The sequence below is a fragment of the Equus przewalskii genome, chromosome 17 (genome assembly GCF_037783145.1).
Source record: "Equus przewalskii isolate Varuska chromosome 17, EquPr2, whole genome shotgun sequence".
In the NCBI taxonomy this organism is placed as follows: domain Eukaryota; kingdom Metazoa; phylum Chordata; class Mammalia; order Perissodactyla; family Equidae; genus Equus; species Equus przewalskii.
This window is the reverse complement of record NC_091847.1, coordinates 40214038-40235215: the sequence shown is the minus strand read 5'-3', so window position 1 is coordinate 40235215 and position 21178 is coordinate 40214038. Positions and strand designations below refer to the sequence as shown.

The 21178-nt window shown below is 38.2% G+C and overlaps 1 protein-coding gene across 3 annotated transcripts in view; it reads left to right on the top strand.

Annotated features, from left to right (window-relative positions):
* Window positions 1-21178, top strand: part of PLA2R1 (phospholipase A2 receptor 1) — a 108210-nt gene that overhangs the window by 63389 nt on the left and 23643 nt on the right. For all 3 annotated transcript variants that reach the window (XR_011528384.1, XM_008513708.2, XM_008513706.2), the window contains exons 12-20: window positions 2433-2635; window positions 4807-4952; window positions 8259-8343; window positions 10516-10648; window positions 11522-11557; window positions 12044-12201; window positions 17369-17433; window positions 17692-17795; window positions 19362-19501. Coding sequence is in view for 2 of the 3 variants with exons in the window: in XM_008513708.2 (XP_008511930.2) it covers window positions 2433-2635; window positions 4807-4952; window positions 8259-8343; window positions 10516-10648; window positions 11522-11557; window positions 12044-12201; window positions 17369-17433; window positions 17692-17795; window positions 19362-19501 (1070 nt within the window). In the remaining variant the exon portion in view is untranslated. The remainder of the gene's footprint in view (window positions 1-2432; window positions 2636-4806; window positions 4953-8258; window positions 8344-10515; window positions 10649-11521; window positions 11558-12043; window positions 12202-17368; window positions 17434-17691; window positions 17796-19361; window positions 19502-21178) is intronic.

The following is a 21178-nucleotide window of genomic DNA, read 5'->3' as shown; positions in this document are numbered from 1 at the left end:
CTCGCTGATTCAAGCTTTTTAAAAATTCTTTGAACATGCAGGCAGAATGCCTGCCACAAAATCTCAGCTTTTGTAATCAAAACAGTCAAAATAAGAATGTTAGCAACATATTAGGAGTGGTTTTAGCCTTTTATACTTTCAGGGTGACTTTTAATACATTATTTCATTTGATCTTCTTGAAAACCCAAGACAAAAAAAAGGAATTATTATCCCTATACTTTAGACAAGGTTTTTTGTGATTAATTAACCTGCTAGAGTTTCAAATTACTAAATATTTGAGGTAGGACTAGAACCTCAGACTTCAGTCTCCAAGTCAAAGGCTGCTGGAAGGGAAGGATGGAGGAATCAGGTGGGAGTGCAATTTTTCCCTCCTCTTTCAACTAGAGCAACTCCATTAGTATATTACATGTTGAGCTTCCATGTGGATTTCCACAATTCAATTTCATTAGATTCTCATTGCACAGAGCATGCAGCATCTCCTCTACTGTTCATGACTCAGCGAATTCTGAGCTATATTCCAAAATTACATTCAGTAGGACTGCAAAGGTCCATTCATGGCAGGTTGCATTTGCATACTATAATCTCTCCCCCTGGCCTGGCCCCCAATCATTCATGTTTAACATTAACTAGCTCTTTTGGCCAATGGAGCTGACCGACAGCCTTTGTATGGATCAACTCTCTCTTGACTTCCTTTTCATCTATAAGTCATGCTAATCATGTTTTCTTATTTATGACTTGTCATTTTCACCTTTGCGGGTCTCTTTGATGCATCAGCATGTACACACACAGGACTGTGAGCTTCTTGGGGATGGCCATGATGCCCAGTAACTAGCACAGGGTGTGCACCCAGGATTGTTGGAGACACAGCACTCATTCTTTAGTTCCTTATTCTTTCTCCTCTTTCACAAACTCTTCCAGTCCTTTGAGAAAGGCTCTTTGTATGTCTTTGTCTTTTTTCATCTCAGCCTTACTCCTCATTTTCTCTCTCTTTCATCTTTCCGTGAGCATAAAAAAACCAAAATATGGCAGACAAGGATAACCTTGTATCTAAAAAAAATGAAGCCGTTACTTGTGAAGGGAAATTAAGTAAGACAAACATCTAGTACATAGTCACTACATTTTTAAAAGGGCCTTTAGGTTCAGAATCATCACAATTCTTCAGATACTCCATCTATAATTGCTTGCATCTTTACAAGCACCCTTTGGAAACTCTTTTTCTTCTTTTCATCCTCCAAAATTCAGCTCAAATGTCACTTCCTGCAAATCCTTTACCGACATCCTGAGGCAAACTCCAACACTCCTTCTAAAGTCTCCCCACCGAAATTTGAACACGTCTTTACTATAGCTCTTCACACATTATGTTTATTGCAATTAATCATTTATGTCTGTGCCTGACACTAAACTAAGAATTGGGTTTTGTTTGTTTGTTTTGTTTTGTTCTCCTGTCTCTAGCAGCTAATATGCAGCCTAGCCTGGTATGTAGATGCAGATACACAATTTTGTTGTTGTTCTTGTTGAATGTTGATTTAGTTAATTGAATGGTTGCTCTGGATTCAAGAAAAAAGGAGTCCATTGTTACTCAATTTTTATTCTATTTTTGGAATGGGATTGTTTTCTACTAGTCACTGAAATGTGAAGTGTGTTGTTTTTAGGTGTCTTATGAGTTGTATAGATTTGATGACAAATTTGAGAATCTTAACTCAACTGAGAAATTGTTCTGTGGAAAATACGTTTCATTTTCCAAAATGTTCAAATATACACGAAAGGATAAAATGGAGTTTTGTTCATAATTATATGGTCTTTCCTTTCTCCTTGTTGTCTGCCCCATTCCTGCCCTCAGAGTTTCACTCCAATTAGAATTTATCTTATTCTCTCCACTCTCCCATGGTTTACATTTGATTGTGTACCTTGATGTCTGCCTTGAATCCATCATTTATGTGTTTTCCCTGTTGAATCTATCTCTCAGAGGATGAGCACTATGCATTTTTCATTGTTGATTTTTCACAATGGCGTTTCCAAGCACACTATATAGAGTGGGTGCTCAATAAATGGTGAGTTAAATGTTTCTCTGCACAATGAACAAGCTCAATATTTCAAAATAGAGGGATGTTGGTGTTTGATGAGATATGGAGGATATTTCAGTCGCAAGTTGGAACAGCTCCTAGTTTCCCATCATTTTCTGTCTGAGCTCAAAATGCCCAAATTTCACGCTTCACAGTCTCTCTTCTCTCACTTTTCCATCTTCTATTCTTTTCTCCAGAGAGAAGAAAAAGGAGATAATCATGTCAATAAAGCATCCTTTTTCATCTTTTTTATTCTTGTCTGGGTGCTCCATTATGAGATGTCAATTATTCAACACTGTAAAGAGCTGTCTTCTGAGCACAAAATTTTCTAGTCATCTAGTATTAAACTCTGTTGTTTGCCACTTTTAGGCTACAGTGGTGGCTGCGTTGCCATGCGAGGCAGGAGTCCACCTGGTCGCTGGGAAGTGAAGGACTGTAAACACTTTAAGGCAATGTCCCTGTGCAAGCAACCAGTGGAAAATCGGGAGAAAACTGAACATGAAGAGAGATGGCCCTTTCACCCCTGCTCTTTGGACTGGGAGTCAGAGCCTGGCCTGGCCAGTTGCTTCAAGGTGATGCCAAAGTTACATGGGCATTCTCAAGGGGACCAACATTATTTCAATTTTGTCCATGTATCCCAAATTCCTTTATTCCAGAACAGTGCCTAGCACACAACAGGTACTTAATTAATATTTGTTGACTGTCTCTATCCTTTCAGTTATACTCCAAAATAATTTTCAAGTCAAAAGATTGACAAAGCCAGACCTGATGGTCTAGTGGTTCAAGTTTGGCGCTCTCACCGCTTCAGTGGCCCAGTTCTTTTCCTGGTCGTGGAACCACACCACTTGTCTGTCAGTTGCCATGCTGTGGCAGGGGCTCACATAGAAGAGCTAGAAGAACTTACAGCTAGGATATACAACCATGCACTGAGAGGTTTGGGCGAGGGAAAAAAAGAGGAATATTGGCTACAAATGTTAGCTTAGTGGGAATCCTTCTCTACAAAGAAAGAAAAAGATTGACATATCCTTGCTGACGTTGAAGGTCCTCTTATGAGGACTGATGTCAAGGCCCCAGTCAATATTTTTCTTATTGCCTATACCAAATAAACAAGGCAGACACTCATTGGGTGTTGAAATGGTACAATTCTGTGACATTTGTAAGCAAATGAATAAAGTTCTTATTGTGGAATAATACCATTCCGCTATTAAAGACAGCTTTTGCAGCTTGCCAGACACCTGAAGATCAAACAAACTAATACAGGCAGTTGATATATATGTGTGTGTGTGTGTGTATATTTGTGTGAAGAAATGTCTTTTTCTCAAAGCAGCTTTAGATCCTACATTTAAATCAGTACCTACAACTTTCTTGTCAGAAATACAGTATTTGAAATATGATGCTTTTGTTTGGTGGTTTTGTGTTTGGTTCATTTTACAAATAGAGAGTTCCAAAAGCCTGGGAGAAAGTTATTCTTTGGCACGTGGGTATATGCCGAGAAGAATGGAGACAGCCTCTATCTCTAGAGATATTGCAGTTTCCTAGATGGCGTGAAACACCTGTGAATGCACTCAATTTCAATGTACGCATGTAAAATCCTACATTAAATTCATGGAATAATAGGCCCAGAAGTGACCTCACAGAGCAATAACTTAAACCTTAGAAATGAGTAAACTGAGGCAGCGAGAAGAAGTGATTTGTCCAGGATCACAATTATTTATTGACAGAATTGGAATAAATCCCTGGTCTTGAGACTCCTGGTCCAATGCTTCTTCTACTATATATCACCCTATGTCAACAAATGGTGTGTTTGATGGGCATGGCGGCGGGATTTATGAATTTAAAGTGATTCGAGAAAAGGTTCCCAGAGGCAGCAAGTTTTGACCTATAATTTAAAAGATGGAAAGGCTGTGCTGTGGTTCACAGGACTGGGAAAGCTATTCATTCTGGTCTCTGCCAATCAGAGGCTGGTGAAGCCTGGCCTCAGGGTGCCTGCCTGGCATCAGAGACTCAGGTGTAGTGCCAGGCAGTTACAAATGGGGAGGGTCCAGAGGCCCAGCATCTGGAGGTCTGGGTCTTCAGTCCCTCCTCCTTGATCTTAAATAAAGTCAAAAGCAGACGGTGCATTTGACTGACTTCTTCCTGCTACTGTGAGGACAACTGAGAAACAGCAGAGAAGCTGAGCACAGCTAAGACCCAAAGACCCTAGAAATATCCCTGCCCCAGGTCCCAAGGCTCATTTCTCGTGTCTTGCCACGGGTCAGCCAGACTCATGATCATTCAGCCAATTCTAATTTGTCTGAAGGAATCTGGTGGAATGGAAATTCATGGACCCTGGAAGCAAGGAGTACTGGGTCTAATCTTAGCTCTGCCAGTTTGTGGTTGTGTGACCTCAAATTTATAACCTCTGTTAGCCTGACTCTCATCATCTTTTGACAAACATTTATTAAAGGACAAGTTTATGCCAGTCACAGGAAATTTAGGGGAAACAAAAGTCCTCAAGGAGCTCGTTTATAAAACTGAGCTTATCACATCCTCCTCATGAATTTGTTGTGAGAGTAAAATGAGATAACAGTTTTATGACAACTAGACACATTCTAGTTCAGTAAATGTTATTTCTCCCTACCGGGTCAAGCTTTTAGTATAAAATAGTGACAACAATGATATTAATGTTATTTTCTTGTCTAGAATTAAACAGCCTCACCTTATCCATGACATTGTCAACCTTTCGTTTTCTTTTACTTTACAGGTATTTCATAGTGAAAAAGTCCTGATGAAAAGAACGTGGAGAGAAGCTGAAGCATTTTGCGAAGAATTTGGAGCTCATCTTGCAAGCTTTGCCCATATTGAGGAAGAGAATTTTGTGAATGAGCTTTTATATTCAAAATTTAATCGGTAAATACTTGTTAATTTTGAAAAATTGCAGTCAAATAGTCTATCTCCCGGTAATGGTTTCTGAAGGATGAGTATCTCAAATATTTGTTTACAGTCTCAAGTATTTGTGTTAAGCCTAAAACCAAATAGACACTAGCTGGGAAAGAAAAATAGATACATACAGTTTTGTATTTATATTGCACTAAGTTCTTATTCCATAAAACAAAGAACAAAGTGATGATTGCTTTGATACGTGAAATCTTTTCTGTGTGCCTCAAATCAGAATTTTAGAGCTTTTCTGCCGAACTTAGAAATTATCTAGCTCAGTGGTTTTCAAAGTGTTGTCTGGATGCTGAGAGTCCTGGAACCCCAACGGCAGGAGAGGGCCAAGTGGGCAGAGCTCCTGGTTCCTTGCTCACTGACTCAGCAGAGCAGCTCCAACTAGCTCTACTTCTAGTTAGTTTGTATATAATAGGAGTCTATGTAAGATTTTGTTTAAAAATAAAAAAGTCCCACTGATTTTTTTTTTTAAATTCCAATCCAACCTCCTAATTTTACATTTGAGGAAACAGGCATTCACTTATCTGAATCCATCTTGCAAGTTGACAGCATCTTGAATTACATGGAGCTAGAAAAGCAATAAAATTTAAATTTGAAGAAGCATAAAAGGTCCTATGCTACCTCCCACCCAATACAGGAATTCCTTCCACCACATTTCCATGGTCATCTACTGTTTGCATAGTTCTTTTCAGTTTTGTAGTGCTCCCCGCTTAGCAGAAAGCCCACGCCATTGTTGGGGGCTGGTTTCAAAGATCAACTGTCTAGTAAGCCAGAGCGATATGGATCAAGTCTACTCTATTTTCAGATATTGTAAGACAGCCCTCATGTTCTCTCTTAGTGAGTCTTTGCACCCCTTGGCCTTTTTCTCTAGAACTTTCTTGTCAGTTAGCATACATTTTGGGAATATCTTCCATGGAAGGGGCACTGTTATGTGCATAGCTGGCTGGAGAATCTGACAGGCATGACGGACAAAATCCTGCCCCCGAGGATGTTGTAGTCTAAGGGAGGGGTGCCTCCACGGCTCCGCACAGTGATTAACAAAAACAAATATATCACCGAGTACTCTGCTCCAAGCTCTGCTAATCTGGAGTCTCAAGGAAGCACTTACTGAATCTCAGAGAAAATCCAGAACTATTTTTTGAGGAAAATCCTGGCTTTCCAAATAAGTTTCCTTTAGGACACTCCCATAAGAAGGTTAATATGTGACATCTACCAAATTATTTATCTCCAGCATCTATAAAAATGACCTTAAGGGTGGGAGTCTTTGACAGCATCTCCCAATGTGTGTCTCATGGATTACTCTAGGGGGGAAAGTGGAATTTTGTAATCAAATATGTTTGCGAAATGAGGCATAATCTTGGAAATTTGCCATATACATTAACATTATAAAGTCTTCTAGAAGGAAGCACCTTCTTTGTCCCCAAAACTCTTTTTTCAAGAACATTTATCAACATCCCATGGAACTACTGGTCCCTGCAGGAAATGCTCACCTGAGACCATGGCTCTCAAACCTGGTTGATTATCATTCACTTGGAACAACTTTTAAAACAGAGACCACTGGTCTCACACCAGAGCTGCTGAGTCAGAGTCTCTGAGGCTGAAGAAAAGTTCAAGAAGCTTCCTGGCTAATTGGACTGTTAGTTTGTGTGGGGCCACAGATCCAAGGGATATGCGATGGTCTCCCTTGTTCTAAGTTGTAACTTTGCTTCATGACTTCAGCCCCTTGCAAAACTTAACCCACATACTTGCGTATAGAGTAGTTCACTATACGAATCAACCACATGCAAACTGCTTCCACTGCTGTAAGATCAAATATTATTATATCATTTCTATTTCTATAAGTTCTCACACTTGGAATCTCTTGTAGCATTTAGTGCCAAGCATCTTTCAAATTATTGATCTTCAGCACCTAATCTTGAAAGCTATATAATGTACGTTTTACTTTTTGTCCCGACTGTCAGGGATTTTAGCCAAATTTGATGCTTAATTATAGCAAATAAACCAGTTATCATTGTTGGTATATATGCTTCTTCTCCTTCCTATGGCACTGCTTTTCTATTTCTATTTTATTATTTATTATACTTATTTATTAAAAAGTATACAATTTTAGGAAGTTGACAGAGAAAAAATAAATACCAGTTCATCTTCTAGGAGCTGGTATATAGCAGGAAGAATGTCAAACTCTGAATTCAGGGAGGAAAGGAATGAAAAGTTCTCGATGCAGGGAGGGTAACGTGGATTTCCAGCCAAAGTCATAGAGATTAATATGCCTGGCTTAACCTTAAGACAGCGTTCTCACCTTCCCACCACCTTAAATGTACGTTGTAATCATGGCAGTGACCCACTGGGCCCCAGTGATCACTCGGATTTTCTAAGTCCCAGTTTACTTTCATTTGTATCGTTCTGGCAGGGTAGCTCAAATATCTGATGCTTTAGAATAGGTGTGCTTCTCTGCACTAAGGAAAATAAAGCATCTGTCATGTCTTCTGAATCTTTTAAATCTTTAATTCTTCAAAATTATTCTCAGAAAATTATCTTAGTGAGATGGTTGGCTGTACAATTAGACTTTATTGCTTGATTTATTGAGGACTCTGTGGTTTGACGTATTTGTCCTCCACTGAATAGGAGGGAAGGTGGTTCTCTGTGGGGCTTCTTGCCAAGTCTAACCCGGTGGCGACTGCTGAAGTTAATCACACTGATTCACTATGGAATTATTTACACTGGGATCAGAAAAAAAAACTAAATTTGCCTCGTACCTTTTATTAAATGGGGGTGATGGTGATTACCCTTCAGAGTAATAATAAAGAGCAATAAATCAAAGCATAGTAAACTGGGACAAATAATATAGAAAAGTAGTAAATAAATAGTAAAATAGTAAAAAGACCTCTAGGGAAAAGATGTTCCAAAATTTCTTACCAACTAGCTGTTTTCTGTTCCTGTCCTAATTGAAAGGCATTGCCAATCCTAATGAACATGAGAAGCCATGTTCTCCATATAGGCTGACTTTCCCCCCGACTGCACGTCACCGATGAGCACACCACACAAACCAAGAGAATAGGAAGTGAGGCGACTTCTTCTCGCAGCTCATCTCAGAGCTCAGCCTTTGCATACAGGAAATGTTCAGTAAATCTTTGTTGACTTGATCAGTTCTGCCAGGAGTATCAGCTGTTTCCTGCACACATAAAGACCTGAAAATATTTCTTGAACTTTTACATAATGTTGTGAATTCAATGGGAAGGGCCAAGTTTTTGTTTCCTCTCTTCATAGGACAGAAGAAAGGCAGTTCTGGATTGGATTCAATAAAAGAAACCCGCTGAATGCTGGCTCTTGGGAGTGGTCTGATGGAACTCCTGTAAGTCATTCCAAAGTAGAGAAAAGAAAATGAATTCAAAACAGATGGCCCTGGAACCACTTGGTAAACCAACCAAGAGAACCTGGAAATAATGACCATATTTCCCATGCCTCAGACCCAAATCAAAAACTGCACCAGCCCTTGGTACCAGAGGAGTTATTTTGGCCAGGTCCTGGGAAGCCTTTACTGGCAGGGAGTTCAGAGGCCAGCTATAGGATCTCATCCTGAAAAAGAATCAAAAATCCCCAAAATCCCCAAACCATCTCCCAGGGGAAGAGTGTCCGGCAGAGAAGCAACTATTCTTTGAAATACTGCGAGCCTTCCTTTCCCCGCCCTCCCTCTCCTGCACAGCACCTGACTGTGTGACTGTGGGACCCTGGTTGTGTCACAATGAAAAGAACCATTTTTGGTTTATCTCACTCTAAAAGGACAGAAATGGCAGCCTTAGAAATATCACCTCCTTCTCAGCCGGAACAAGTTATTCAGAAGGAAAAAAAGACTTGCTTTTCCTTTAGCCTCATCCTTGTAAAAATCTCTGTGAAGGAAAGAGGGAACTCACGATTAAATTTTCTTTCAGGTGCAATGAGGAATTCTCACATTTTCCTCAAGATGGTAGGGAAAAAACAGAAGCAGTATCCCAGATTGAAAAGAGCTCCATCTGAGGGCACTTGCAAAATCCAGTTACTCAGTTTGATCTGTGAACTGGGGTGGCCAGCAACAGCCTGCAGTGAGCGTTTAAAGCAGCTCCTGCCCATCGAGCCTTGATCGTGTTCCAGGGACAAAGCTGAGTGCCCTCCTGCACAATCTCCTTCCATCCTGACGGTGACCCAGTGCAGTGGGTGTTAGAGTGATTGGTAGTTTGCCTAAAATACTAGATAAGAGAGGCAGGATTTGTACACAGGCATTCTGCTTTCAAAGCCACGCTGCCACAATGTCTCCTACTTGGTAAAATATTAGCAGCCAAATTTTGAAATAGTAAAGATCAACAGAGAAAATGGACCTCTAGGCCCACTACAGAGATGGTGTTCAAATTGGTGGCAAGGAAGGGATTTGTGGAAATGCTATATGCTTATAGTGGCAACAAAAATAATAAGGGTACACTAGTTAAAAAAAAATGTTTCCACCCCAGTACTGCTCCTGGGAAAAGGGCATCAGAACCAGAGAGTGCAAAGAGATCTTAGAGATCACCCAGCCCCACCTATTTTGCTGATGAGGAAACTGAGGTCCAGAAAGCGGAAGGGGCCCAGTAGGGTCCAGCTGCCCCGTAAATGGCAGCCGCCACATGGTACCATTGGGTGGCTAACGTCAGTATGGCACTTGCAAGATGAAATGTGGTATGTAGTGGTTGGGAATACTTCATTTTATTTTAGTAAAACAAACTCGTTAGTAATAGGAAAGGAATACACAATTTGGTTTCAAATAAATGAGATAAAGCCATGAAGTAGTGGACTGAGTTCCTCACCGCTCCCCACTGGAGAAAATAAATATTCACACTCACGGCATTCTCTGAATCTAAGTTTATATATATTTACATAGATGAATTGTTGCACATGTTTGAGGAGTACAAATGGTTTCAAAACATCTTCTTTTTTCAAAATTTTTACCCCGATTTTACTTGTAGTCCATACACTCTTCTGTCAAGTAGGCATTAAATCGCTGAGAAGGCTGACTATTTCATACTCCTGATATGTGATTATTCACGGAAAGCGTTGGATAGTTTCCTGATTAAAGCTAGTGATGACTTAGAATTTAATGATTAGAGACTAAAAGTTTAGTGTATATTAAAAGAATCTACATCAAAGGTGAGACCCAAATCTGACAGATCTCTGAGCCTCTCAGAAGTTTACCCAGGATCCCAGGGCTAGCCTAATTTTGCCAGTGAGAAAACAGTGCAAGTTCAGAAGGAAGCTTGCATCTGATTGGTTCCTTCTGGAGAAAGGAGGAGCGTGCCTCTTAAAAAAAAAAAAAAACACCTTTAAGAAAAAAATGCCAATGTCTGATTAGCTTGCTCTTCACAGATGTGGAACAACCTTTAACTGGAATCATATCCAGACATTTCTGAAGCTTTTTCCAGAAGTCTATTGTGATTATTTACAGAGGTGCCTTTTTTGATCTTTTGAAACGTTTTGTGGGGGACCATCATTAAGGAATAATGAACTTCATCTGCTGCAGGTTATCTCTTCATTTTTAGACAATGCTTATTTTGGAGAAGATGCAAGAAATTGTGCTGTTTACAAGGCAAATAAAACATTGCTGCCCTCACACTGTGGTTCCAAACGCGAATGGATATGCAAAGTTCCAAGAGGTAAAAATATTAATACCATCTTTACATTTGCTTTCTGATCATCTATAGCACTTTCCCAAGTGAGGAGTTACAGAGATCTAAAAGTTAAGCACCCTGGTACCAACAGCCCTCATCGTGAACCAACAACCTCATCGTGAACCAAATTGCACCATTTTAGCAAAGAATTTATGCTAGGGGAATGAGAAAGGATGACATCAGGGCGGTATGCTAAGAGAGTTAATAGGAAATGAGGATAATTGTCTATATTGTGGAATATTGTAGTTTTCTAGCACAATCTGGAAGAAATGTCACTGTGACATTACAACCAAATAAAATTACTTGTCAGATGAGTAAGTGAAAACACCTAACAGTGCGTGACACACAGGAGGCCCTCGACAAGTCTTCATGTCCTTCCTCCTTTAGTCAGAGGTCTCTCTGGAGCCTCCTCTCCAAGTATGAGAACTAACTATACTCCAAACAGCACGCAGGACCTGGTTTTTAAGTGGTCTTTTAACAGGCAAAGAAAAGGGGCTGGCCCCATAACCAAGTGGTTAAGTTCGTGTGCACTGCTTCTGCAGCCCAGGATTTCACTGGTTCGAATCCTGGGTATGGACATGGCACTGCTCATCAAGCCATGCTGAGGCAGCATGCCACATGCCACAACTAGACGGACACATGACTAAAAATACACAACTATGTACTGGGGAGCTTTGGGAGAAAAAGGAAAAATAAAATCTTTAAAAGCTTAACTCTTTAAAAAAAAAAGAGGATGTGGGGAAATGGGCATTTAAAAAAAAGGCAGAGTACAAAATATTGTGTTTAGAACTGAAGTAGTTCAGAAATAGCATAGCTGTGAAGAAAGGTCACTTAAAGTGGTTTGCTTTCACTTCACAGATGTGAGACTCAAGATTCCACCCTGGTACCAGTACGGTAAGAACTATCCTGGCAGTCCTTGAATTTCTAATTACGTGCTATTACATACGATTACTGTGTTATTACAGTCCTCCAACAGAGCCTCTCTTTTCTTATGTTAATCTAGAAGCTAATTTGTTCAAACTAACTAATTAATAAATAATCAGATTAATAAATGTCATTAAATATGATTAAAGACTAATATCATAGCTAAACTCCATTTTCATGACACATGATTTTAAAATATGCCTCTATCCCAAACCTTTGACTACAAAGGAAGGTTTGTTATGTGACCAAGGAAAATAAGCAAATTATATACATATTTATGTGTGTGTAAACATACTTATTTATATATATGTAGATATATACATACACACACATGTTCTGTTAATGCTGAGTGACCAAATTACAACTTTGAGGTCAATCATAGCATATGCTATTTAAGTCTGCATTTTTATCGGCCAATAGTTTTTGCTTCATTTGCGTTGTTTATTTTTCTTTCAGATGCACCCTGGCTCTTTTATCAGGATGCAGAGTACCTTTTTCATACCCATGCCTCAGAATGGTCCTCCTTTGAGTTTGTCTGTGGCTGGCTACACAGTGATCTTCTCACAATTCATTCTGCACATGAGCAAGAATTCATCCTCAGCAAAATTAAAATGGTACTTGAATACAATTAATGATGAGAAATTCAGAGCTTAGGTCCTCTTCTGTCCTTGGGGGGATTTTTTTATTTGACTTCAGATGTTTGTTTAAGTTTCATTAAAAGCCATAGATTTTTTTTATTGCAGTAACATTAATTTATAACATTATATAAATTTCAGGTGTACATCATTATATTTTGATTTCTGTGTAGATTATTTCATGTTCACCACCCAAAGACTAATTACAGTCCATCACCACAGACATGTGCCCCATCACCCCATTCGCCCTCCTCCCTTCCCCCTTCCCTTCTGGTAACCACCAAGCCAATCTCTGTCTCTATGTGATTGTTTGTTGTTGTTTTTATCTTCTACTTATGAGCAACATCATATGGTATTTGGCTTTCTCCCTCTGACTTATTTCACTTAGCATAATACCCTCAAGGTCCATCCATGTTGTCACAAATAACAACCATAGATTTTTGAGAACTATTTTCGTTCCTGTTATAGAGATTAAGAGAAAATAATGGAAACAGAGGTTTACTATGTTGGTCAGTCATTTCACTTCTTTTCACTCTTTACTAGCAACAATGGTGAGTAAGTAGTTTTATGGTTTTTGTGAGGTTCATTCAATCATTCAACACATATTTATTCAGAGTCTACTCTTCTGGGGACAGGGGCTCTATCAGTGATTAAAATAGACCAAAATTCCTGCCCTCATGGAGTTTATAGTCTAGTCTGGTAAGAAAGACCATAATCAATATAAGTAAATAGAATTACATCATATTTTAGAAAAAGATAAATGGATAAATGCCATGGAGGAAAATAAAGCACAAATGAGAGGCAAGGTTGCCTAGCTGTTTTAAAGTTTCAGATTTTACATACAAGAGCACAATATTTTTAAGTTAGTAAGGACTCAATATACAGAAAATGGTAAGGAGTGGTTTTCCATTTCAACTTAAGATAAAGGCTAGACTTAATCCTTTGAGGAGCTAGGCTAATTAGAAAGGAGCATGCAGAGCCTGTTAAATTATGAAATAGACTGCCAAGAAATAGTAGGTTTTCAGTGTATTTCTTCAGCAACAAGCAATCATTGAGCATTAGGTGTGTTTCAAGCATTGTGATATTTGTCAAAGACACAAAAATGTCAAGGACACCAAAATGAGATACAGTCTCTGTTTTTAAAAAAGTGGGAGATAGTACAATGTTGTAAGTAAAAAGGGAGCAGTATGTGCAAATCACCACAGGGGTAATAAGGAGGGAAAACGTCACTCCCAATTTTCCCTAGGAAATCATTGAAAGTAAGAGACTCTTTTTTCTTTTTCTGTAATTTACCATTGTTTCATGATCTCCAGGAATCCTTTCTCCCTCTATTATCTTTTCATGTGTTTGTAAGTTGACTGTTAAAATGAAGCTCTGTATTAAAGCATCCTTGGCTTGTAAGAGAATTGTCTTCCCTCACAGCTCATGGGGCTTTCCCGTTTCTGTAATCCTATCTGATGCACATACAGCCTGTGAAATGTAGGCAGGTCAGAACTACTACTGCGTTTTGATGGAAAAGCCAAGAAACAGGAGGGTTAGGTGACAACTCCATGGTCCTTCAGGCGTGCAGTAGCAGACCAACCACTAGAACCAGATGGTCCCCACTATTGGTTTGTGTGCTATTGTACCACCCTTCCTCTCTGACAAATGGAAGACTCAAGCCAAAACTGTAGCATTAAGTATCAACAAATTACATGTCATGATGTCAGAAAATATGTTTGCTTCTATAGCTGGACGGCAGATTCCTCACCCCAGGTGGCAATAACAAGACGAGGTAAATGGCTGAAAACCAATCCATTGACATGGCAAAGTGCACATTCCAAAAGGAGCTGATATTTGGCCAATACTTACTGTAGCACTGTCAGGCACTGTGCTAAGTACTAATATTTAACAGCATTTAATTTTTGCAAGAACTGTCTGTGGGAAGTCTATTATTAATACATTTTACAGATGAGGAAGCTAAGACTTCAAACAGATAAAGCAACTTGGTTACACAGCAGCTAAGTGGTGGAATTTAGAAGCCATCTAACTTATAGGGTCATTTGAAAACCCTCTGCTGGCAGCCGAACAGCAGCATTGGGGGTACATAAGAGCACAGTGTCTTCACTACATTAAAATTCTAGTTCTAAAATCCCTTCCCCAAAGATGACACCAGCTTTGTCTTGGACATGAACAATGAAGAGCTTCTTTGATCTTTCCAACAGAGCTTAGTTCTCCTGGAAGCATCTACAGGTCTTCTCCCTTCACCTTTCCCTTAATTCACTCACCCAATCTTTGGTGGTTGGGAAGCCAGTGGAGATGGTGGAGTTAATACCTCTCATAGAGGGGAATAGTAAATCCACAGGTTTAGCAGTGTGACAGTAAGTCATAGCCAGTGCCATGATCTGGTTGAGGACTAGATCTAGTTGTGATCTCAAACCAGACAAACATTGTGGTGTCCTATATGGCAAAATTGTTACCCAGCCTGTGACCAGGTTAATACAGAATGCCCTGTCACTATTATGGGTGAGCAGCTGACTGATCTAACCCCACACTGGCTGTACTACAAAAGAAAATTACTAGATGGTATAGGCCATGAAGGCAGAGAAAGGGGCAAGGAGGCCATGGGGAAAGGGTATCAATCCGGAAGGAAGAAAGCTATAGATTTCCAAAGCAATTCTTATTTCTGCATAACTTGTGACTGTGTTAGGCACTTTTTATTGGTGATAGTGGTGGTATTTATGGTGACCATTTACATTTCATAAGTAAGAAATCCCATATCTAAGAACGTCCTACTGGAATGGGTCAGTCCAGAAATTATTTTATTGCAGAATGAGGAACCAAACACATGGAGGTCATACCACTCACTTCTGTGGCACACCACTCATCCATGCAAAAGAATCAGAATAAGTCATTTTTAAAATTATGTATGTGTTGTATAGTTCCCCTGTGAAGAGAAGTAACTTAGAAATGTGAAAAACAAAAATAACATTTAGTTGGAAAGTAGAAGAACTAACTATTGAAAAAGGAAGCTGGATACAGGTGTAAAAATCCGAAGCAGAATTCTTTTAACAAAACGTTTCTATCTTGGAAAAGTGATGAGTCAGTATTTTCTCTTTGAATAACAGAGTACCACAGCGCATAATGAGAGTGAATTTGTGAGAATTTGTTTTTTGAGCCATCCTGTTGATTAGATTAATGTCAGAAGAGTAAAAAGCCGCAAGCACTTTAGGAGTTGTTTAACATGAAGTACTAGCCAACTAGTCCACTCAACTAACATTTTTATGCTGTGTTGTACAATATTTGCATTTTGAAATTGCAACTTACTCTTATGTTTTAAATTTCATTTCTAAATGATTCTAACAAAAATATATCAAATCTGTTAGTCATCCTCCAAAATATGGTGTTTTAAACCCTTATAATAACATGGTTTGGTTATTTTTGATGGAAACATTTGAAGTGGTGGCAGGTTCTTCCTTATATTCCTGGTAGATTAATATGTTAGTTATTGCTGTGTTTTATTTCTTTTTGGTGAGTATTATTCTCATGTGATGCTATCTATAATGGCTGTTTGTAATGAAACATAGTTGATATTGTGAAATCCGTGGTCATATCACATTTCTTTAGACAAAAGAATATCAATGTCTTCTATTGTTGTGGTTTTATACCACAAAAATTTAAAACATCCATTTTTCACATTGGATTTTTCACTCTGAGTATCTTCTAGCTTGTCCTATGAAGCTCTGTTCTATGTCACAACAGGTTGTGATGCACCATGTGGAGGATCACCATGCTGCTGTAACTGAGGTGGTGATAAATATGCCACTTAAGGTGCAGCAGTTATAATTTCTCTTTAGAGGTCCTTAATTGGGGGCAGTGAACAATCAGGCCATGATTTCCACTGTTGCTGCACATGAGCCCTCTTTAGATTGGATGAAATGTTGTCCTCCCACTGAGTTCACAGCCAGTCTCAATGGACCCCTTCCAAAGTCTGACAATGGGAATCTAAATTCAGCATGTAAGAACACGTCCATGAAACAACACCTCAGGGATCCAAAATTATAGTTGCTCCATCTTGCATTATTCTCCAATTGCTGATATGGCAGACAGCCACACTGTTTAAGAAGGAAAAATACCTGTTTCTAAATTCAAATGTTAGAGATTTATTAGGTTCTATTGTAGGATGACCTGAAATTCATGTGGAAAAAAATATGTATCCTAAAATGTAATTCCGAACTCTTTACAGAAGAAATGGAAGTGCAAATTTAAATATATAATTCTTTCAAATTAACAGATTTTTAGTTTAAAAAAATTGTTACGTTTCACACATACACATACACACATGTATACAGAGCACACACAATAAAGTATATTGATTTAGAGGTCTTAGAGAAATCCTTACGGCCTCTTCCTCTCTCAGAGTAACAGAGAGAATTTCAATTTCCTGGCTTGTAATCCAATATTGCATGTGTTCTAATATTTGTGTGTGCTTGGGCACATGTGTACACACATGCTTTTTCAATTTTATGCTTTATTGTACTGAGATCTATGTGATAAATAATGTAAAATTAATAAAATATATAAAGGATAATTTTCTAGTTGTCAAACACTGGAAATTCTGCAGTATTCTTTTGTCCTATATTGTATTTGTCTATTTGTATGAGGAGGGTGCTAAAATTCAGTTTAAAAACTTAAAAAGCAGACGAATGCGTAAAATTCAAAATCTTTTTACTATTGATGTCTTTGTGCCTTGACTTGTTTCTCAAATAGTGTGATATGTGCAATGAACTTCTATAAATCACTGAGAGGATAAATCACTAATTTTTAGTCAAAAAAAGGAATCCACATCCTATTTTACTTTACAATACATATTACTTATTAAATCTCTACTATGAGAGTTAGAAAAGTTACTTTTAGATACATAGGGAAAGTTTTAGGAAAGAGTTTCAATAATTGATTCCAATTTTCATTCATTATGAGGAGGGAACATTTTAGAATAACGAAGTTTCAGGTTTTCTCAAGATGCTAGGCCTTAGTGTACTCTTCTTTAGATAATTGGGTAAATACTGAAGAATAGAAAGCTATTAACAGCAACCCCATTAATCTTAATAGTGAAAATGGAAAACAGGTAGAATAAATGCTGACATTTTCTTTTTTTTTTTAATAGCTATCAAAGTATGGTGTAAATTGGTGGATTGGACTTCGAGAAGAAAAAGCCGGTGATGAATTTCGGTATGAAGCTAGATTAATTTGCATTTAATTTTGTTTGACAAGTTTTATTGGTTGGACTAGATCTTAGTGATCAATTTGTTGATTAGCCTTCAAACATTATCTTTAACTTATAAATTTCCATTTCCCTAACCAAAGACGTATTTCTTTAATTTAATAAAATATTACGCCTTCAATCCATACCCCAGAATTCCAAGAATGGTGTTGGAGATTGAAAATGCAGAATGAGAGAAGACCTTAAAATTTTTAATTTTCCTGCAGCTGGAGAGATGGAACACCAGTAATCTACCAGAACTGGGACAAAGGAAGAGAAGGATCTGTAAATAATCAGAGCCAGAGATGTGGCTTCATTTCATCCATAACAGGTTATTTTATTCATCCATTTTGGGGTTTATAATACAAACTGATCATTTTCAGGAGGATTGAAGTCTCCTTTTCATTGCACTAGTTCAGTGAGAAAGTTTTGCTTGGTTATTTTGCCTTTCAACTGAATATGTTCCATTTTATCAGGTTTAAGGCCTAAGGATGGCCATTTCTACAGTTTATTCTATTCATCCATGTTCATGAAAATAATTTCCATCCAGATAAGTCCTTCCTCGTGAGCCAAAACAGCACCAAAAATGGACCCATTGAAACTAGTCAAAAATATGTCTGACAGATACTATTCTCTGTGAAATTTCACTATGTGCCCATTTTTTATCTCTTCCTGGTATCCACCTTATAATTGGCCAGAACTTTAACCCCTGAAATTTACTTCCATTTTCCCCTTTAAAGAAAAATTTTCATTGAATTCAGTATTCTTTTTTCAAAATACCTGGCATTAATTGCTGCTTGTCTTAGAACACCAACTGTTTGCAAGTTGGATTTAGAAGTACATGTACGTTTAAGATGGGGTTTTTATTCCATTCATCAGTACAGTGTTATTTGGGTTGATTGTCCACTCATATGCACCCCACTCTTTCTATCCAATAAAAGGTAATGATGTTCCCGACTCCAACAGGTTCATAATGAACCTGGTCCCCAAGTCAGGAGATGGATAAATACAGAAAGCAATCCTTGGTGTGAGGGCGTCTGCCGAGAAAGTCAGGAAAGGAAAAACGATGTTGTTTAATCAGCTTGCTTTTGCCAGCAGGTGTCAGAACAGCCTGCAGAAAGGCTGTTAAGTGATTCTGGAAGAATAGCAGCTGATCTGCATGGAAAATAGCGTTCCAGCCCCTCCTTCAACATGCCAACATCTTTTTGCCTCATATCCCTCACTAAAAAACTGAATCTGGCCTTGCAATTTACATACATCCTTGCCCTATTCTGGAATTTATAACTTGGATGCTAATGAAATGCATTCTATAACCTTTACTCTGAAAATATAGCTCTTCTAAATTAAAAATCATTTTCCAGGAGACCAAGGACCTTGGGCTAGATCCTCCCGAGGGCATGTGTGTGCCTGTTTTGTCTAAGGGTCAGTGTTGAGCAATGCTTCCTTAGAAGTTCCTGAGTTAATTTTTCTAAGTCATTATAGTTTCTAAAGAATTATAAAATAGAAATGATCTATTGTTTTAGAATCTTTTTTTTAAGTTGAATATTTTAAAACAAAAATATTACTCTACAAAATACTCTTTTGTTAACCCAGTCAAATATTCTTAGAACTGGAATCAGTTCTGTGATTCCAATTGCAGTATTTGTTTAGTTAGGTTTTTTTGTTTTGCATTGGCAAAATTTCTACATTCTTGAATGAGAATTACTGATTTGGCACCTTGCCCAGGTAGCTTTTGTCACTAGAGAACTCTATGATTAGTAGTTAAGTTTAGTTCAATTTCTAGATTTAAAAAACAAATTATGATAAACCATAGCTGTCATAAAAATAGTGATCAATAGAAATGCCTACAGAGCCTCACCATTGTTTCTAGTCATTTCTAACTCATTTTCTCCTCCAGGACTCTGGGCTAGTGATGAGTGTTCAGTCCCTATGCCCAGCATCTGTAAGCGAAAAAAATTTTGGGTCATAGAGAGAGAGAAAGATACACCCAAACAACATGGAACGTGTCCCAAAGGATGGCTATATTTTAATTATAAGGTAAATTTGTTTTGTAAAGGTTGCCTTTGTTTCTCTTTTGTAGATGTTAATTTTAGAAAGCAAGAAAAAGTGGGTGTGTGTGGCTTTGAAAAACCATGAGTTATTCCTTCGACCTGGAATTTTTTTGTCACAAATTTCAAGAGATTTGAGAAGTTTTTGATTTAGGGACAAACCTCTTGAAATAAAAAGTTTTTGTCAGAAACGGCCTTGACACCACCTTTCATTTGTATAATCAGTTTTTGCTACTGACACAGTCATTCATTGCGCTCTGTGACTCTTTCGTTAGGTGTGATGAGTGTGTGCGTGCCCACATTTCTGTGTGCATGCGTGTGTATCCAGGCCCTGCTCCTAAGGGAGCTGTTAACTCCAGAGGGCCCAGACTCAATCTCCTTCTTTTGTGTCTTCCCTGCCTGGAGCTGGCATGGTGCTGTAATAACAGAGCTCAGTCAATGTCGTCTTGAGCCTCTTAAAGCTGGTGCTTCCATGCAGAATTGAATTAAAAAAATAATTAACAGTGGGGATATTGCAAACTAGATTTATTATTTCTGATACTGCCTCCAATTAAGGCTGAGACTTCCCCTCCACTCCTTGTGTTTTGTAATAAAATAACTTTATAGGCCTTAGGTGGAAGTATTTTAAATGCATCCCAAATTATAAACGTTTAACTCTTCAATAATTAAAAAACCCAAACTGTCATCATTCCGTATGCTAGTGTGAAATCACGCTTCAATCGTGAACAGCAAATTTTCACCCTATATGTCCAGTTACACTGGCAGAGCATTGTCTCCTTGGTGATCTTCCTCTCATTGTTAATTTGTAAAATGGGGCTATTTGAATTTGACACACACTTATTGAGCACCTACCACGTATTTGGCACTAATTTTTTTTTTAACTGTGGTAAAATTCACATAATATAGAATTTACCGTCTTAACCATTTTTAAGTCTACAGTTCAGTAGCATTAAGTATATTCACATTGTTGCAATAAATCTGCCATCTTGTAAAACTGAATCTCTAAACCCATTAAACAATTATACCTCATTCTCCCTTCCTCCAGCCCTGGCAACCACCATTCTGCTTTCTGTCTCTGTTAATTTGACTACTTCAGATACTGAGTATAAGTGGAACCATACAGTATTTGTCCTTTTGAAACTTGTTTATTTTGCTTAGCATAATGCCCTCCAAGTTCATCCATGTTGTACCATGTGTCAGTTTCCTTCCTTTTTAAGACTGAATAATATTCCATTGTGCATATTTACCACATTTTGTTTTTCCACTCATCCATCAATGGACGTTTGGGTTTCCTCCACGTCATGGCTAGCTGTTTTTGCTGGGTGTTTTCATATATATATATATATATATTTCTTACTTTATTGAATTTTTTTAAATACACAGAATTGTTATCCCATCTTACATATGAGAAGATCGAGGCTAATAAAATCGTGTGTTTTTTCTGAAACTTCACTGCAAAGAAGTGCCAGGCCGAGAATCAACCTCAGGTTTTCTGACCCTGAGTCTAGCAGTCTTGTCGCTCCCCTACAGCTGCCGCTTCATAGAAGAACTTAAGAATTACCACATCAGCCTAGCCCCAGGATGCAATCAGTCCAGCAGTACTGTGAGATATTTTCTAAAATAATACAGTGGTTCTATAAAACTTTATATAGTTTTGAGATACACT